General features: G+C 33.0%; 1 protein-coding gene across 2 annotated transcripts; it reads left to right on the top strand.

Moving 5' to 3' along the window:
* The first annotated feature begins 11641 nt into the window (after positions 1-11641).
* LOC108479815 (ALBINO3-like protein 1, chloroplastic) lies at positions 11642-16328 on the top strand. 2 transcript variants are annotated; one of them, XM_017782623.2, is made up of 12 exons: positions 11642-12248; positions 12341-12451; positions 12659-12733; positions 12975-13035; positions 13507-13580; positions 13669-13773; positions 13910-14017; positions 14440-14543; positions 14672-14878; positions 14959-15268; positions 15833-15937; positions 16052-16328. In XM_017782623.2, exons 1-11 carry the CDS (start codon positions 11883-11885, stop codon positions 15914-15916), a joined length of 1605 nt encoding a protein of 534 aa, XP_017638112.1. In that variant the 5' UTR covers positions 11642-11882; the 3' UTR covers positions 15917-15937; positions 16052-16328. The 2 variants fall into 2 exon arrangements, with proteins under 2 accessions (XP_017638112.1, XP_017638111.1); XM_017782622.2 differs by having other exon boundaries at positions 15833-15948.
* The last annotated feature ends 755 nt before the right edge of the window (positions 16329-17083 follow it).

Raw genomic sequence — 17083 nt, 5'->3', positions numbered from 1 at the left:
CTTAAGTTGAGATTAGGGACTAAATCGAATAATTTGCAAAACTTGTATTCTAGAAGTTTTTAGTATGAAATTGCTTGGGAATATTAATGAGGAGGTCTTAAATAGAAATTTGACCAATTTCTAAAATTTTGGACAAAAATGGGCTTGTACATGAAAATTTTCAAGGAAAGGTATTAAGGGTATTTTAGTCATTTTGTAATTAAAATTCATTAAAAGGGAAATTAAGGCCAGGATGTGTTCATCTTCATCAAGCCTTGGCCGAACCTTACCTCTCTCCATAGCTAGGGTTTCTTCAACTTCCAAGCTTCATAGTAAGTGATTTCAAGCCCCGTTTTTAATGATTTTTATGTTTTTGGAATCCCGATAGCTCGATTTAGCTTATGCTAGCAATAATTCAACCTAGGGTTCATATTTGGAAAAATACCCATAGGTGAAACTTGTGTATTTTTGTGTTTTATGATAGAATATGAGGTTTTAAATTATGTTAGACAACTTGTGCTACTCGGTTTTAAGTGAAAACGAGTAAAAGGGCTTAATCGGTAAAAATACCTAATATTCATAAGTACATGTTAGAGTGTGAATTTGATGTTGCCATAGAAGGGAAAAATGATCAGCATGTCATAAAACATAAGAAAATAGGATGAGGTTTAATTTACGAGCCTTGGGGAAAAAGTGAAAATATGTGAAAGTTTAGGGGCAAAATGGTAATTTTTCCAAAGTTCGTACTAAGGGCTATTTTGATGAATGTATGTATTAAATAAAATTAATTTGGTATTATAGATTAAGAGAAACAAGATTCAAGTCGTGATCGAGGGAAAAACAAAGTTTACGAGGAATAGCCTCGATTGCTAATATTTTGTATCGAGGTAAGTTCATGTGTAAATAAGGTAACATAATTTTTATTTTAAGTGATTTAATGTTATTTATATGATATAATACTTATTATCATGAAATATTATGTTTTGTGATTTATTATTTGGTAATATGCCAATTATGTGAACAACTTGATAAGTATGAGATGCTAGCAAGTATCAGTTTCTATATTTCGAAGAAGGTGATTAAAAATGTGTAATTGAGAAGAATCCCATTTGAACCTTGCGAATAGATTAGGGTACAAGTGACATGTCACTAGGATGGTTGAGTTTCGAACTCGTTGAGTTGAGTTAGAGTTCGTGAGATGTAACTAGGCATCCGAGCTCGTTGAGTTGAGTCTGAGTTCACTTATAGATGTGAACGCCCGAGCTCGTTTAGTTGAGTCCGAGTTCATTTATGGGAGGGTTACATGGTAGCTTGGCTACACAATTTTCGCAGGCTATTGAGTTTGTCTAGCTGCGGGTATGGCACTTGTGTGCATGAAATCTGTGTATCCGAAATTATATTCCGACGTGTTTAACGGGAGAATTCTAAGAGAATATGGAGAATATTTAAAACAAAAGTGATTCGATGATGAATGTGTTGAATAAGTGAAAATGGATAGGTATGAGTTTAATCCTTAATTGAGAACTTGGTGAGACAATTTTACCTTTTCAAGGATTTTCATGGTTTAGTTAAGACATAAAGCATACATGTTATCATTTATAAACTTGATTAGCCATTCCAATAGCTAATCATTTACATACCCTTTTCTTACCAAACCATAACCATATCATAAGATCATTTATACAAAGTGAGTATATTGCTATACATGCCACACTCAAAATATACAAGCCATTTTACCAATTTAGGTCTTTAGATAGTGTGAACGAGCCTTCGGCCTATCCCGATTCTCAAGCCGGCTTGTCAAAACTACAATGAATGAAAATGAGGGAGTAAGCATAAATGCTTAGTAAGTTCACATGCAAATAATAAGTAACATGATCATGCAATCCAATATAAATATCATTAAGACACTCATAACATAAGAATACTTACTATCTTACCACAATTTTGTCTCACCAAGTTCTCAATCAAGGATTAAACTCATACCTATCCATTTTCACTTCTTCAACACATTTATCATCGAATCACACATTTTTAATCACCTTCTTCTCAATTACACATTTTTAATCACCTTCTTCGAAATATAGAAACTGATACTTGCTAGCATCTCATACTTATCAAGTTGTTCACATAATTGGCATATTACCAAATAATAAATCAAAAAACATAATATTTCATGATAATAAGTATTATATCATATAAATAACATTAAATCACTTAAAATAAAAATTATGTTATCTTATTTACACATGAACTTACCTCGATACAAAATATTAGCAATCGAGGCTATTCCTCGTAAACTTTGTTTTTCCCTCGATCACGACTTGAATCTTGTTTCTCTTAATCTATAATATCAAATTAATTTTATTTAATACATACATTCATCAAAACAGCCCTTAGTACAAACTTTGGCAAAATTACCATTTTGCCCCTAAACTTTCACATATTTCCACTTTTTCCCCAAGGCTCGTAAATTAAACCTCATCCTATTTTCTTATGTTTTATGACATGCTGATCATTTTTCCCTTCTATGGAAACATCAAATTCACACTCTAACATGTACTTATGAATATTAGGTATTTTTACCGATTAAGCCCTTTTACTCGTTTTCACTTAAAACCGAGTAGCACAAGTTGTCTAACATAATTTAAAACCTCATATTCTATCATAAAATACAAAAATACACAAATTTCACCTATGAGTATTTTTCCAAATATGAACCCTAGGTTGAATTATTGCTAGCATAAGCTAAATCGAGCTATCGGGATTCCAAAAACATAAAAATCATTAAAAACGGGGCTTGAAATCACTTACTATGAAGCTTGGAAGTTGAAGAAACCCTAGATATGGAGAGAGGTAAGGTTCGGCCAAGGCTTGATGAAGATGAACACATTCTGGCCTTAATTTCCCTTTTAATTAATTTTAATTACAAAATGACTAAAATACCCTTAATACATTTCTTGAAAATTTTCATGTACAAGCCCATTTTTGTCCAAAATTTTAGAAATTGGTCAAATTTCTATTTAAGACCTCCTCATTAATATTCCAAAGCAATTTCATACTAAAAACTTCTAGAATACAAGTTTTGCAAATTATTCGATTTAGTCCCTAATCTCAACTTAAGCTCTTTATGCATAGAATTTCATCATGAAATTTTCACACAATCATGCAATCATATTATAAAACTCAAAATAATTATAAAATAATTATTTCTATCTCAGATTTGTGGTCACGAAACCACTATTTCGATTAGGCCCTAATTCGGGATATTACAACTCTCCCCCCCTTTTAAGGATTTTCGTCCTCGAAAATCTTACCGGTAAACAGGTGTGGGTATTGATTTCTCATGGTTTCCTCAGGTTCCCATGTAGTCTCTTCTACCCCGTGCTTTTGCCACAATACTTTTATGAGAGCAACACTTTTATTTCTTAGTTGCTTGACCTCTCGAGCTAAAATCTTAATCGGTTCTTCTTCGTAAGTCATATCCGGTCGTAGCTCAATTTCTGTCGGTGAAATTATATGTGAAGGATCTGAACATTACCAACATAGCATAGATACGTGGAACACATCATGCATCTTCTGTAATTCAAATGGCAACGCTAGCCGATAAGCTACTAGTCTAACTTTTTCAATTATTTCATACGGTCCGATAAAACGCGGACTCAACTTGCCATTCCGTCCAAATCTAAGAACTTTCTTCCATGAAGACACTTTTAAAAATACCTTATCACCAACTTGAAACTCTATTTCCTTTCGTTTCAAATCCACATAAGATTTCTGTCTATCCGAAACAGCTTTCAAATAATCTCGAATCACTTTCACTTTTTCTTCGGTTTTTTTAATTAAATCAACTCCATAAATCTGATTTTCCTTGAGTTCAGTCCAATACAATGGCGTCCGACATTTACGACCATACAATGCTTTGTAAGGTGCCATCTTCAAACTCGTCTGATAACTATTATTATAAGCAAATTCTACTAACGGTAAGTACCTTTCCCAACTACCTTGAAATTCCAATACACAACACCTAAGCATGTCTTCAAGAACCTGAATCACTCTCTCTGACTATCCATCAGTTTGTGGATGAATAGTAGTATTGAAATTTAACTTCGTACCTAATGCCTCTTGCAACTTTTGCCAAAACCGCGAAGTAAATCTCGGATCTCTATCCGAAATGATTGACAAAGGTAATCTATGAAGTCTAACAATGTCACTAATATACAATTCAGCCAACTTATTAAGAGAATAATCCATACGTACAGGAATAAAATAAGTCGATTTAGTCAGTCTGTCAACTATTACCCAGATGGCATCTTTCTTCCCCGAAGTTAACAGCAACCCTGATACAAAATCCATAGTAATCTAATCCCACTTCCATTCAGGAACTATGATAGGCTAGAGTAGTCCCGAAGGTACTTGGTGTTCAGCTTTCACCTGTTAACAAATTAAGCACTTTGATAGAAACTCGGGGATATCTCTTTTCATTCCATTCCACCAATACATTTTCTTCAAGTCATTATACATTTTCGTACTGCCTGGGTGAATCGCCAAACAACCATTATGTGCTTCATGCAAAATCTTTTGAATCAACTCATCATTTTTCGGTACACAAATTCGGTTTTTAAACATCAAGCAACCATCAAAACCGATTCTGAAATCTGGCCTTGTATCAACCTCACATTGTTTTCTTTTGGCTTGCAAATCTTCATCGCTTTTCTGAGCTTCACAAATCTCTTGTAAAAACATCGGTCTTGCTCTTAACTCTGCTAGAATCGAACCATCATCTGATACCTTTAACTGAGTATTCATAGCTCTCAAAGCAAATAGCAACTTTCTGCTCAAAGCATCAGCAACCACATTCGTTTTTCCCGGATGGTAGTCAATAACAAGCTTGTAATCTTTCAATAACTCCAACCATCTTCGCTGTCTCAAATTCAAGTCTTTTTGTGACATCAAGTACTTAAGACTTTTGTGGTCGATATATACTCGGCACTTTTCACCATACAGATAATGTCACCAAATCTTCAGAGCAAACACTATAGTAGCCAATTCTAAATCATGAGTCAGATAATTCCTTTCGTGAGATTTTAACTGTAACGATCTCAAAAACGTAAAAATTATCAAAAATTGAGCTAGTTACATACCTTAATTAAGCTATCAAATGGCTGAACCCTTAAACTCTTTATTTCTTTTCTTTCTTACAACATTCGACCAAAAGAATTAACAAATGCATGGATGTTTTAATTATGTTTTATTTTATCATATATATTATTTAATATATTACATAACTAACCTTTGTTATAAAATATGAAATCATTATATATTATGTCCAAAACTGTCCATCACTAATTCATATGGTCTAATTGCAACATAAATACCTCATGTAATAAAGACATCATCAATTCAGCCCCTTTTACAATTAACCATCAACTTTTCATTTTATGCGATTAAGCTATTTTTATTAAATTGACACTCAAACGGTAAAATTAAAAAATGAAAATTTCACAGATATAAATTCAGACATAATAAACATAGAAAATAATTTTAAAATATTTTTTCGACTTGGATTCATGGTCCCGAAATCACTGTTCCGAATAGGGTCTAAATCGGGCTGTTACAGATCTTGAGAATGGTTAGTATTTACCTAAATTTAAAGATGCAGATGATTATACCAATGTTCTTCTGAAAAGACCATGGAAGATTTTTGGTCTGTATCTTACAGTTTGTTTTCTACATCTCAGGAATATCCTTCTACTGTGATGGTTTGGATACGATTACATGGAGCCATGCACAAAAAAAGTATTCTTATGGCTATTGGTAGTCAGAAGCGCATATAGGGGGAGCTATTAAAATGGAAAATTTATATTTAGAGCTTCGAATTTTTTTAAAAATTTTAAATTAGTAAAGGTAAAATTGTACTTTGGCTCTCCCTAAAATTATAAAAATTCGATTTAATCCTTTAAAATTTATAAATATATAGACTATAAAAAATTAAAATTTCATTCAGCCCCCCTAAAAATTTGTTCTGACTTCACCTCTGTTGGTAGTGTAATTGGAACTGTGGTGAAAATTGATTATGACATTGAAAATGGTACAAGGGGTAGGTTCGCTAGAATGGACATTTCTATTGATCTCTGAAACCCTCTTATCTCGAAAATCCTTATAGATAGAGAAGTTCAAATAGTGGAGTATGAGGTACCACCGAATGTTTGCTTCACCTGTGGGTGATATGTTCATGTTAAAGATCTGCTCCCAGGTAAACAGGATTCAGGCAATACCCATGGATGTGACGGTAAGGGATTAGGCAACAAGAAAGAGAGCTTAGGTAGTTCGAGTGCATCTAGAGGGTCACCGAAATTTGAAAACGGAGAAGTTTGGGACTTGGATGTTCATTAAAAGGAAACAGATGGGGTAATCTCATAAAGACCAATACAATCAAGCCAAGAATAGTGGAGGCAGAAAGCAGGGTTCTCGTTTTGGAATTTCGCAAGATTATCATACTAAAACCTAGGCTAAAAATCAGGAACTAGCTGGGAGGGACTTTAAATGTGCAAGATCAGATTATCAATGAGCTGATCATGTAGTCATGTTCAATGCTAAAAGTTCTAGATATGTAAAGAAAGTTGTGGGAAAGGGGTTTTGACGGGCCATGGAATTAAAATTGGGTCCAAAACTCTAAGGCCATCAAGTAAGGGAAATGTTATTGGGTTGGATTCTAAAAAGAAAAATTATGGTGATGGTTAGTTATGGGCAATTGTGGAGCTGATCAAGGTCTATTTCAAGTTGTTTGGTCCCTAAGCTTGTTGAAATAAGTATAGATAAGAAAACAATGCTGTTGTTGTTATGATGAAAACCATTTACTTGTAGTGAAATTGGGAAGAAGGACGATAGTGTGATACCTAAATCGTTGGATTTATATGGTGCTTCATCGTCTTTGTAGCTGATAGAGAAAGATGAAAATGATGGTGTATCGAACAATGAAGCTAGTAGTGCACTGTTGGAACATTTTTAACAATATTTATAGTATTCCAATAACTATAAATGAAATAGTGTAATTAATCAAAAGTTATATCTTTTTCATATTGGTTAAGAATTATATCATTTGATTTTTAACAAATAATTATAACTATTCAAACAATATTACTTGAATAGTCATGATATTAGATAAATAAATATGTCTCTTTTAAAGATGTTATTATTTAGAAAAGACACCTATTGAAAGATATCTCTATGAAGAGACATGAAAATTCCTATAAATAGGAATGAGATTTCATTTGGAAATCATACCAATAAGTTCTAAAAATTCATTCTATCTTTCCTCCATCTTCTAATATTCTTATATTGTTTTATAAAGAGTCATTGCAGAAATTCTTTATAGAAATTGATTTTTTTGGTTATACATTGTTCAATGCTTAGTTGACTATTTTGGTGCAAAACTCAAATAGTTATCAGGCTTTATTGTATCTTCAAGGTTTATTTGCTTGAAACTCATTTGCACATCAAGTATAGGTGGGGGCGAATAGAACCTTAAAGATAGTGGCTTGATACACATCTTGGAGCCTTGTCCTATTTCTTTGTTTTCTGTTCGAGTTGTTGTTCGTGTTACGTTCATGTGTTTGAGGTTTTCCTCACTGAATTTTTGTACTAACACACATTGATGGTTCCAATCACGTCAGCTATGGAGATTTTAACAGGAGAAGTTAAGATGCATTTTGATGGGAAAGATGCCCTAGGTTTTGATCAGGAGAACCTTGTGGTCTCCATTGTTGAAGATTCTCATGAGGCTATGACCACGACTTGAGGTTTTTAGTATGTTTCTTTTCTTCTCATTCTTTTTCATTTTTTTTATAATGAATACAAAGTTGTTGGACTGGAATTGTCAAGAGTGTGGGTACCCAAAATTTCATAGAGTCATCAAAGAGTACGTTCGAGAATTTAATCCAAATATCATTGTGCTGCTTGAGACTCGTATTAGTGGGAAAATGCGAATAATGTGATTAGTAAATTGGGTTTTGGCTTTTCATTTCGTGTTGATGCTAGAGGTTTTGCTAGTGTTATTTAGGTTTTTTTATGTTTTAGTAATCTTTCAAAATCGGTCAGTTTCCTTTCTACCATTGTTTATGCTAGTCCTCGAGATTTCAACAGGTCTGGTTTTGGGAGGATTTGCATTCCTTGCTCAAAACATATCTAACCATTGGATTACATTTAGAGATTTTAATTCTCTTTTATCTGGTTTGGAGAGGAAATGTGTTCTAAAGTGTTAAAGGTGGGGTGCTCCTTATTCGTGTTCCATAATGGTCTTCATGGCATGGGTTTTATTGGCCCAATGTTTACATTGAATAAGGGAACTCTTTTTCAACGTATTGATCGAACAATTTGTAATGACATTTGAGAAGACTTTGCCTCTAATGTGGTCATGTATCATTTTTGTAAGCTAAAGTCAGATCATTGTCCGTTGCTTATTGACTTGGATAGTATGAAGAATGTTAGGGGAAAAAGCCTTTTCAGTTTCTTAAGAGCTGACTTTCGCATTTGGAATCTAGGGATATTGTTAAGAAGATGTTATAAAACAATGATACAAAAAATAAATAAACAAAAAAAAAAACTAAAACTTTAATTGTTGTTGTCTCATTTTCTATTCATTCTCTGATATTGTTTTCCAATAAAAGCATCTATATTAATACTACTCCTCTCAGAGTTAAGCTTGTCCTCAAGCTCAAATTCAGGATAACCTTCAGAACTTATCCAAAATCATCTGCCTCGTTTCATTTTGCTCGCCTTCAACATCTAGTACTTCTATCCAAAATAAACTTTTACATTTGTGTCTAATGGAATAAAACTCGTCACAATTGTAACACAACCCCTTAGCCCTTCTTTTTGCTATTTCTACCCTTGTCAATCTCTTAATAAACGGTGTGGAAGAACCTATTTTATTGTTGTTCCCTATTGGTTTCGTTGTTTGTCCCCTTTCTTTTGCAAGGCTCTTAGTTGTTGGAATGATTGAATTGCAGCCAGTGTTTTGGGAAGTTGGCCAGTTTAGGATGGTTCAAGACGATAGTTTGGAAGAGACATTTTTTTTTATGTTTCAATGCTCGAGCCATATTAATTGCAACTCCATGCTTTTCCGGTTGCTACATCTTAATATCAATTCTAAGTTTCTCTACCAACCCTACAGTAAAGAGGTCTACTTGTTGTCGAGGTTTGAGATTAACAATCTTGGCCAATAGTGATTGAAATTGACATTGATATTCCTTTATAGTCCCAGTTTGTCTCAGGTTGACAAGTTCCTCCAAGGGGTTATTACTTATAGGTGGCTCAAACCTCACATGATAACACTCCTAGAAGTGCCCCTAATCTAGATTTGTTTCCTCTTCTTCCATTTAATCAAACCAAAGTTGCCCCTCTCTTAAGAGATGGATTACAACTAAGGCTACTTTATCTTCTTTGTTAGCCCGTTGATTGCCAAATAATTTCTCTAATCTTTTCAACCACCCAAAAGGATTTCCAACGCCATCATAAGTGGGAAATTCCATCTTATAGTACGTGGCACCATACACCCATCTTGTTGCGAGTCTGAATTCTTTTTCCTGCCTCCGTTGTTGCCCTATTCTTTACTATTTTTCTTTGAACACCCTTTCGTTGTCTTTTGGACAGAAAGAGATAACACTGACATCTGCTCCTCTAATGTTCGTTACCTTGTAACCATTTGTTCTATGAAAGCCTCCAGCTTGGCTGCCGAAGTCTCTTCGTCACCCATAACAGAAGACTTTGATACCAAGTTATTATGAGCCTCAGCGTAAGATCTAGTCACAGGTTTAGACGAGGAAGAATTCTTGCTTCGACCTATGGTTAATTAAAGAGGCATATTCGTCCTTGACTAAACCCCTTTCAAAAATAATATTTTTTGATAAAATAATTGCTTGCCTTCTTTATTTGATATTGGCAGCCTTTTATAGACAATTAATGACAAATAAAACAATCCTAGTTGACATAAAATAAAATTCCTAACTTATAGGATCTTGACTACCAAAACTCTAATAAAAACCTAATATAATAGAGAAAATAAGTAAAACTAAAACTCTAATAAAAAATTGATATAATAAAGAAAATAAATAAAACTAAAACTCTAATTGTTGTCGTATCTCTTTCTATTCATTCTCTGATATTGTTTTCCAATAAAAGCATCCACATCAGAAAGATGGTGAAATGAAGATATCATAACCTCTGATTTGTAGGAATTTTCTAATACAATCTTTGAGTGGAACAAAAATTCCTTATATCTTGAAAAAGATCGATGTATGGTCGAGCATTAGGAATCTGAGAGGCTTAGAGATCATGAAATGAGATATCGAATAGAATTAGAAGAAATTTTGGACCAAGAGGAAAAGTTGCGGAAACATAAGTCAAAAAGTGATTGGCTTGTTTAAGGAGACCGTAGTACAAAAAACTTTCATAGTCAAACTCTAGTGAGATGAAGACTTAAGTATGGTGCCTCTCAAGTCTCCAAGAGTGGATGGATTTCATTTTAAGTTCTTCCAATTACAATTGTCTACAATTGGTACGAGTATTTGCCTCTAGGCAAGGGATACTTTAAATGGTTAGTCTATTGATTTGTACTAATAAAAATATGTATATGTATATGGTGGGATTCAAACTCAAGCCAATTGCATGAGTAAAACTTTTAATTTACTACTCAAGTTTTATTTTGAAATTTTTTATACATTTTTGTTTTATTATGTACACTCTATTACCTCTATAAGTTGTATATATTAATAATGTTATTATGTTTAATTAGTTTTCATTGTTTATTGTATGTTATTTTTAAACATACATTTGTGTCCTAAATTCATGGTTTACACATGCATGTACGTGTGATAGAATTTCTAGTATAAATTAAATTAATTCTCATTTAATTAGTAAAACTATATTTTAAAAATTATAAGAATATATTATTAAATAAATTTTAAAAATAAACACTTAAAACAATGCACATTACCGAAAACTAGTATAATTAAAATGACACGTGTCAATTCTTAATTAACTTATGATTAGATTCATAATGATCTCGAATTATAATTTAAGTTTTTATTTAACAAAAAAATTATATACCTAACATAAAATAAAAAATAGTTTAATTAGTTTTTATTGCTTTCAAAAGTTTAATTTAAAATCTAAATGTTTAATATTATTGTTAAAAAGTACTCTTGAAAATGGATATAATATTGTAAAGTAGAAAAATACATTTAAATAATGTTGAATTCATTAATATTATAATATTTTAATAAAAATATAAAAACAACTTATTTTAACTCATTATTAATATTTTAATATATGAAATATAAATTTTAAATATTTATAAGGAATTAATATTAATTAATTTTAAAATTTAATTTAAATATGTAATTTATATTTGAATATATAAATTTATATATTTGAAATAAAATTTAATAAAAATTATATATTTAATATAAATCTTACATAATATAAATAATGATTAAAATGTAGCTTCCAAAGTGTTTTCCGAAAAGCAAAAACTTTTGAGTTTAAAAGCACGTTTAGCCCAAAAATTATGTGTTTAAAAATAAATTTGATCCTAAAAAACACATTTTGCCCAAAAATAGTTTTGAAAAGCTAAACCCTAAACCTATCCATCAATAGGAAGGGTTTATAAAATTATATATTAATGGAAGGTATTTTTAATGGATCCCCATCATCGCCTACTTCCTCGGATTTTTTTCCATTAAAGAAAAAGAAAAAAACAAAAATATGTTCCGCTGCCATATCTGATATCTCCCTCAAATTCAAATCCCCATCAATCCCAGAAGACCAAGCTTTGACAAAAGCCTTTGCAGTTATAAGTCTAGGGTTTTCCTGTTTTCTTTTATTCTTTTTTTCTTTTTTAAATGGCCTTTTCTCTCTCGTTCAGACCCAACATGCCCCTCGTTCTATCTCCTTTCCTTGACCGAACCGGACCCCCCAATCCTCTTTTAAATCGACCTCAATTTCCTGGTTTTTCTGCTCGCGGGCAGTTCCTTCGTGGTTCCCTATCCGTGGCCAAGTTTGGGTTCAAACCCGGACTCTTGCCCGACCCGGAGGCTTCCGAAGGTGTTCTCAGAGAGCTGTTCACTAGAACTGAAAGCCTTCTTTATACGATTGCTGATGCTTCTGTTTCGTCTTCCGACACCATTGCTACAACCACTAGTGCTACTAGTAAACAAAATAATGATTGGCTTTCTGGAATTGCCAATTCCATGGAAACTGTTTTGAAGGTAATTTAAGAAAACGGTTATTCTTTCTTTTGTTTTTCGTTTTGAAGTTCTGGGGTAATGAATTAGTGTTTATTTGTATTGATTTCAACCAGGTCTTGAAAGATGGGTTATCGGCTTTGCATGTTCCTTACGCTTATGGTTTTGCAATTATACTTCTGACTGTGCTTGTTAAGGCTGCTACTTTTCCTTTGACTAGGAAGCAGGTTTGTTGTTTCAGATAAATAAAACCAAACGAAATAAAGAAACAAGTTACGAAAAGAAAGAATGTTAATTCTCCGGTTGATATTTTTTTATTACTAATTTTTTGGGTTTTTCTTTTTGAATTTTAAGTTAGTTTTATTCATAGTGAAAAAAAAAAAAACTGACTTGAGTTCTGTCAAGTTATTCTCAATTTCCAATTTTGCTTACAGGTAGAGTCTGCAATGGCCATGCGATCATTACAGCCTCAAATAAAGGCTATTCAGCAGCGGTATGCCGGAGATCAGGTGAAAGTTTGCTTTTAGTTTAAGCGGGGATGTTTTGAAACAGGGCATAGTTCTAGTTGCTAGTTATGATAAATGAAATGGATGCTCAGTATTGCTCGTTGCTTTAGCTTTAAAAGAAGAAAGGAAGAAAAAGAGTGTGTAAATTGAATGTTTAGAGCTTTGGGTTTGTATGATGTAGAGTTTATTTCAGGTAGGCTTGAGCCATTTTGATCTTTGGGCTACTTTTCTTTTATACTTGCAGGAGAGAATTCAGCTTGAAACTGCTCGACTATATAAACTGGCAGGGATAAACCCATTAGCAGGTAATTTAAATGCATCTTATTCATATCGCATTGCTTTTCTGTAACCTGTTAGATTCCAAATAATCCACCCTTTGTTTTAAATTCCTAAAGATTTTGATTCCACATGCATTCTTTTATGTATTTAGCCTTTTCATCAGTTGTATCTTTTCTGTTTCCATTATGTTTTATCTCTATTCTAGGGTTTTAACAAAGTTTTGGACTTGTTTGTTTGTCAGAAGGTCAAATCTTGGAATAGGGAATGAAATAGTAGTTAATGGAATGTTATTATATCCTCTTTTAATGCCCTTTTGACCTTTACTGATGAGGCATGTCAAAAGCACATGTGAAAGAGAGGCACGGCGTCGCACTTCTTGTTGCATTTGTTTACTTTGTAAAAATTTGTCTTAGTTATTTTCTGCATCATGGCACCTTTAATAATTTGTAATTTGTATGTAATTCCTTAGTTATCTTTTCATTTTTCTCTTTCTGCAGGTTGCCTTCCCACACTTGCGACAATTCCGGTTTGGATTGGGCTTTATAGAGCCCTGTCAAATGTGGCGGATGAGGTAACATGCTATCCATGTTGGTTTACTCATTTTAAACTTCTGTTGTCTTTAGCTATCTCTCATGTCTAACCTTATGTTTACATTTAAGGGTCTCCTCACAGAAGGCTTCTTTTGGATACCCTCCTTGGCCGGTCCAACCACAATTGCTGCTCGACAGAATGGCAGTGGCATCTCTTGGCTTTTCCCTTTTGTAGTAAGTACTCATTATCGCAGTTAATTTTCTACTAAAACTCTGTTAAGTTAATGTTCGATGTCTCTTGTCTGACTATGAAATTCTTTGAAAGCTCTGGTATTTTTTCTGATTCATGATCTTGTGGTTGTTTTCTTAGGATGGACACCCACCTCTTGGATGGTCAGATACATTTGCATATCTTGTGTTGCCCGTTTTGCTGGTTATCTCACAGTACGTTTCTGTCCAAATCATGCAATCTGCACAGGTCAGTGATTCCATCATTAAGTAGCCAACCTTGTATGTCAGTTTTTTGTGCAATGACGTAACTTACTATTAAGATTCAAATTCAAGATAATTTATTTTCTTAAAAACAATTTGTTAATATTGTGAAAGCTATTTTTAATGTCCCTTCATGTTTCCATATGGCATACCTCAAAGATGTTGATTAGAGTGCGAGAGATATTCTGATGTTTTGTAATAATGATGTTGATTGAGTTATTGTCTTGTATTGTTTGGGGAATTTGTCAAGTATTGTTTCTTTTATAAATACTGCTAATTGTTTAATACTTATTTTCATTTAGCTTTTAGAAGGCTTAGGAAGCTTTCAGCTTTATGCTGTATAAACTACTTAAATTGAGAGTGGAACTGATTTACCATAACCTAACTTTTTCTCGAACTTTTCTTTAGAGCAATGATCCAAACATGAAGAACTCTCAAGCGCTGACAAAGTTCCTACCTTTAATGATTGGTTATTTTGCTCTTTCAGTTCCTTCTGGTCTAAGTTTATATTGGTGAGCAGATGCAAAGCCTTTCCTTTGTCTAAAGTATAAAAGATACACCACTTATGTCGCATTGCTTTTTGTATCTTTCCTTATCAAAGCCTCTCCTATTTTTGTTAATATTAATAATGCATTTGCAGGTTCACAAATAACATATTAAGCACAGCACAACAAGTGTGGCTTCAAAAGTTAGGGGGAGTAAAGAATCCGGCAAAGCAACTTAATGATGATATCATCAATGAAGAGCAAGCTCGCCTTCAGAAGTCTCTCTCTGAATTGAATGCTACCAGAAAAGAGGCCAAACTAGAAGAAAAGTTGACACCCGAGGGGCTGCGCCCTGGAGAACGGTACCTGTAACTTTTTGAACTGTGGAAATTTCTTCTTGTTCTTGCTGTTGCTTGTAGATCTGATCTTTTGTATCTTCCAGATTTAAGCAGCTAAAGGAGCAAGAGGCGAGAAGAAAACAGCAACAAGAAGAAGAAAGGAGGAAAGCTCAAGAGGCAGCAGCTAAAGCTGATCAATTAACCAATGAGAGAAATGAGACAGTCTTTGATAAGGAAAATGGTTCTGGAACTGGCTTAAGCACTAAAAAGAATGAGAAACATCAATCTGTGATAGGCCAGCGTTCCTCCAATGTAGGAGGTGTGAATGGGGACCTCACGAGTCCAGAGTTGAAGGAAAATCAAAAGGTTTCTTCATTTAGCAATAACAATGAATACTCGGAACATGCAGAGAAGGTATAACTGTCAGTTGGCTCACAAAAAACTCTTGAATCTTGTTTGTTCCCTCGCATAGAAAGAAAATCACTGAGAGTTATTTGCTGCTTAATTGCAAGTGATCATAAATGATTGTTTCATGTTATAGAGAAATTTAAATCAAGTTATTCAGGAAAAGAAAAGTGCAGCTAGGGTCTGCTAGAGGGCAATATAATGTTTAGGCCTTCCCTTGCATGTGTCTTGTAGTCTGCAATCCATGCATGTTCAATCAACTTGAATCATAATTTTACATTGTTTCTTATTCATCTTTCAATAACGCCTATTTTATCCAGATCAGATCTCACAACAGCATATCATATTCTCCTCTCGTAGTTTTTATTCTTTTCATTTCATTGTTTTGTAGTCGGTATGAACTACGTTATCCTTTCATCCTCCCTCCCTTCCATCATTTGATCGATTGTAGGATTTACGTTTACATGTGTCCTTTAGTATAAATCTTAAGTGCTGTATGTGAGAAAAGGCTTTTTATTTTCTTACATTTGTTGTTAACCCCTTCTAATTATTTTGAAATCTACTGTATTTTAGGAAGCAGTTGAAGTATACACAAGTGCAGCCACTTCAAACAACAAATCTTCTGAAGAAGACATGCAGGAAAACACAAGGGAGTGACCCAAAAAGCAGAGAAAAATGGTAACTATAAAGTTGGTATCTCGAGTCAGCTAAGAGTGAGATGCGCTGTTGATTTGCCTGTTAAATTGGATAAAGGGTGGCTGATTGAAACTCTTGCTGTTTCCATCCATACAGCTCATCAACCATGGCTACTACATTAGAAATCAAGTATCTCTGGGCTTTAATGGCGGTTCTTTAGATGGAAGGTATGTTGCCTTTTGCTGATATGATATCTGGTTCATTTCACACACAACGCATTTGCAGAAACAACTAAACAAGCAAAGATACAAGAAAATGTAAGATTTTGATGTTTGACATGATATAATACTTGTTATAAGTTGTAACTTGGAAGAGCTCAAACGTTACATTACTGGTTCGATAAAATGATTATTATCGTACAAGTTCAAAATTACGAGTAAATGTTCTGATTTATGCTATGTTCTGCACACTCATGCTTGAATTACTCTCCCAATAAAGTTGTCCCATTTTTACTTTTTGTTATCAAAATTTTCAACTGACTTATTATTTAAAATATATTAGTGATATTTTTTTTGATTAATTAAAATATTTAAAACAACTGAGGTAGAAGACTAAAAATAGTCAACTGAGGCAGTTGTATTATAAAATCTATTCCACCAAAGAAAATTGCTTGGCAAAGGTTTATGTAGCTATGGCGATGGAGGGCGGAGGCGATAATTGTTTCATCCATCTTTACATGTTGAAAACATCCACGTCTATGGAGGTTGCTTATATCCAGAATTTTCTTAGCTGTTCTTACTATTTTTTTTAATTAAATATTATAAAATTATGTCTAATTTATTTAAGAATATAATTTTTAGTAAACGTATAAGATAAATATCTATCAAATATATATAATATATTCACATATTTAGTTTTTTTTATAATTAAGGTAGTTTATAATGTATAAAGATTTTTCTTATAATATTTTATGTATTTTATAAAATACATAGAATATTATAAGAAGTAAAATAGTAATTCTAAAAATCGGGGCAAAGTAATAACGGGGCGGAGAGATTTTTTGCTTTGTTTGACCCAAATTTTTTGCATGGAACTGGTGGGTTTGGAAGTGTTTACAAGTGAACCTTAAAAGATGATCCCCAAATTTATTAATATAATTTTCAAAACATTTTTATTATGTATATATTT

This window comes from Gossypium arboreum, chromosome 12 (genome assembly GCF_025698485.1).
Source record: "Gossypium arboreum isolate Shixiya-1 chromosome 12, ASM2569848v2, whole genome shotgun sequence".
NCBI classification, from domain to species: Eukaryota; Viridiplantae; Streptophyta; class Magnoliopsida; order Malvales; family Malvaceae; genus Gossypium; species Gossypium arboreum.
Note: the sequence above shows the minus strand (reverse complement) of the source record. Positions and strands in the feature narration are given on the sequence as shown.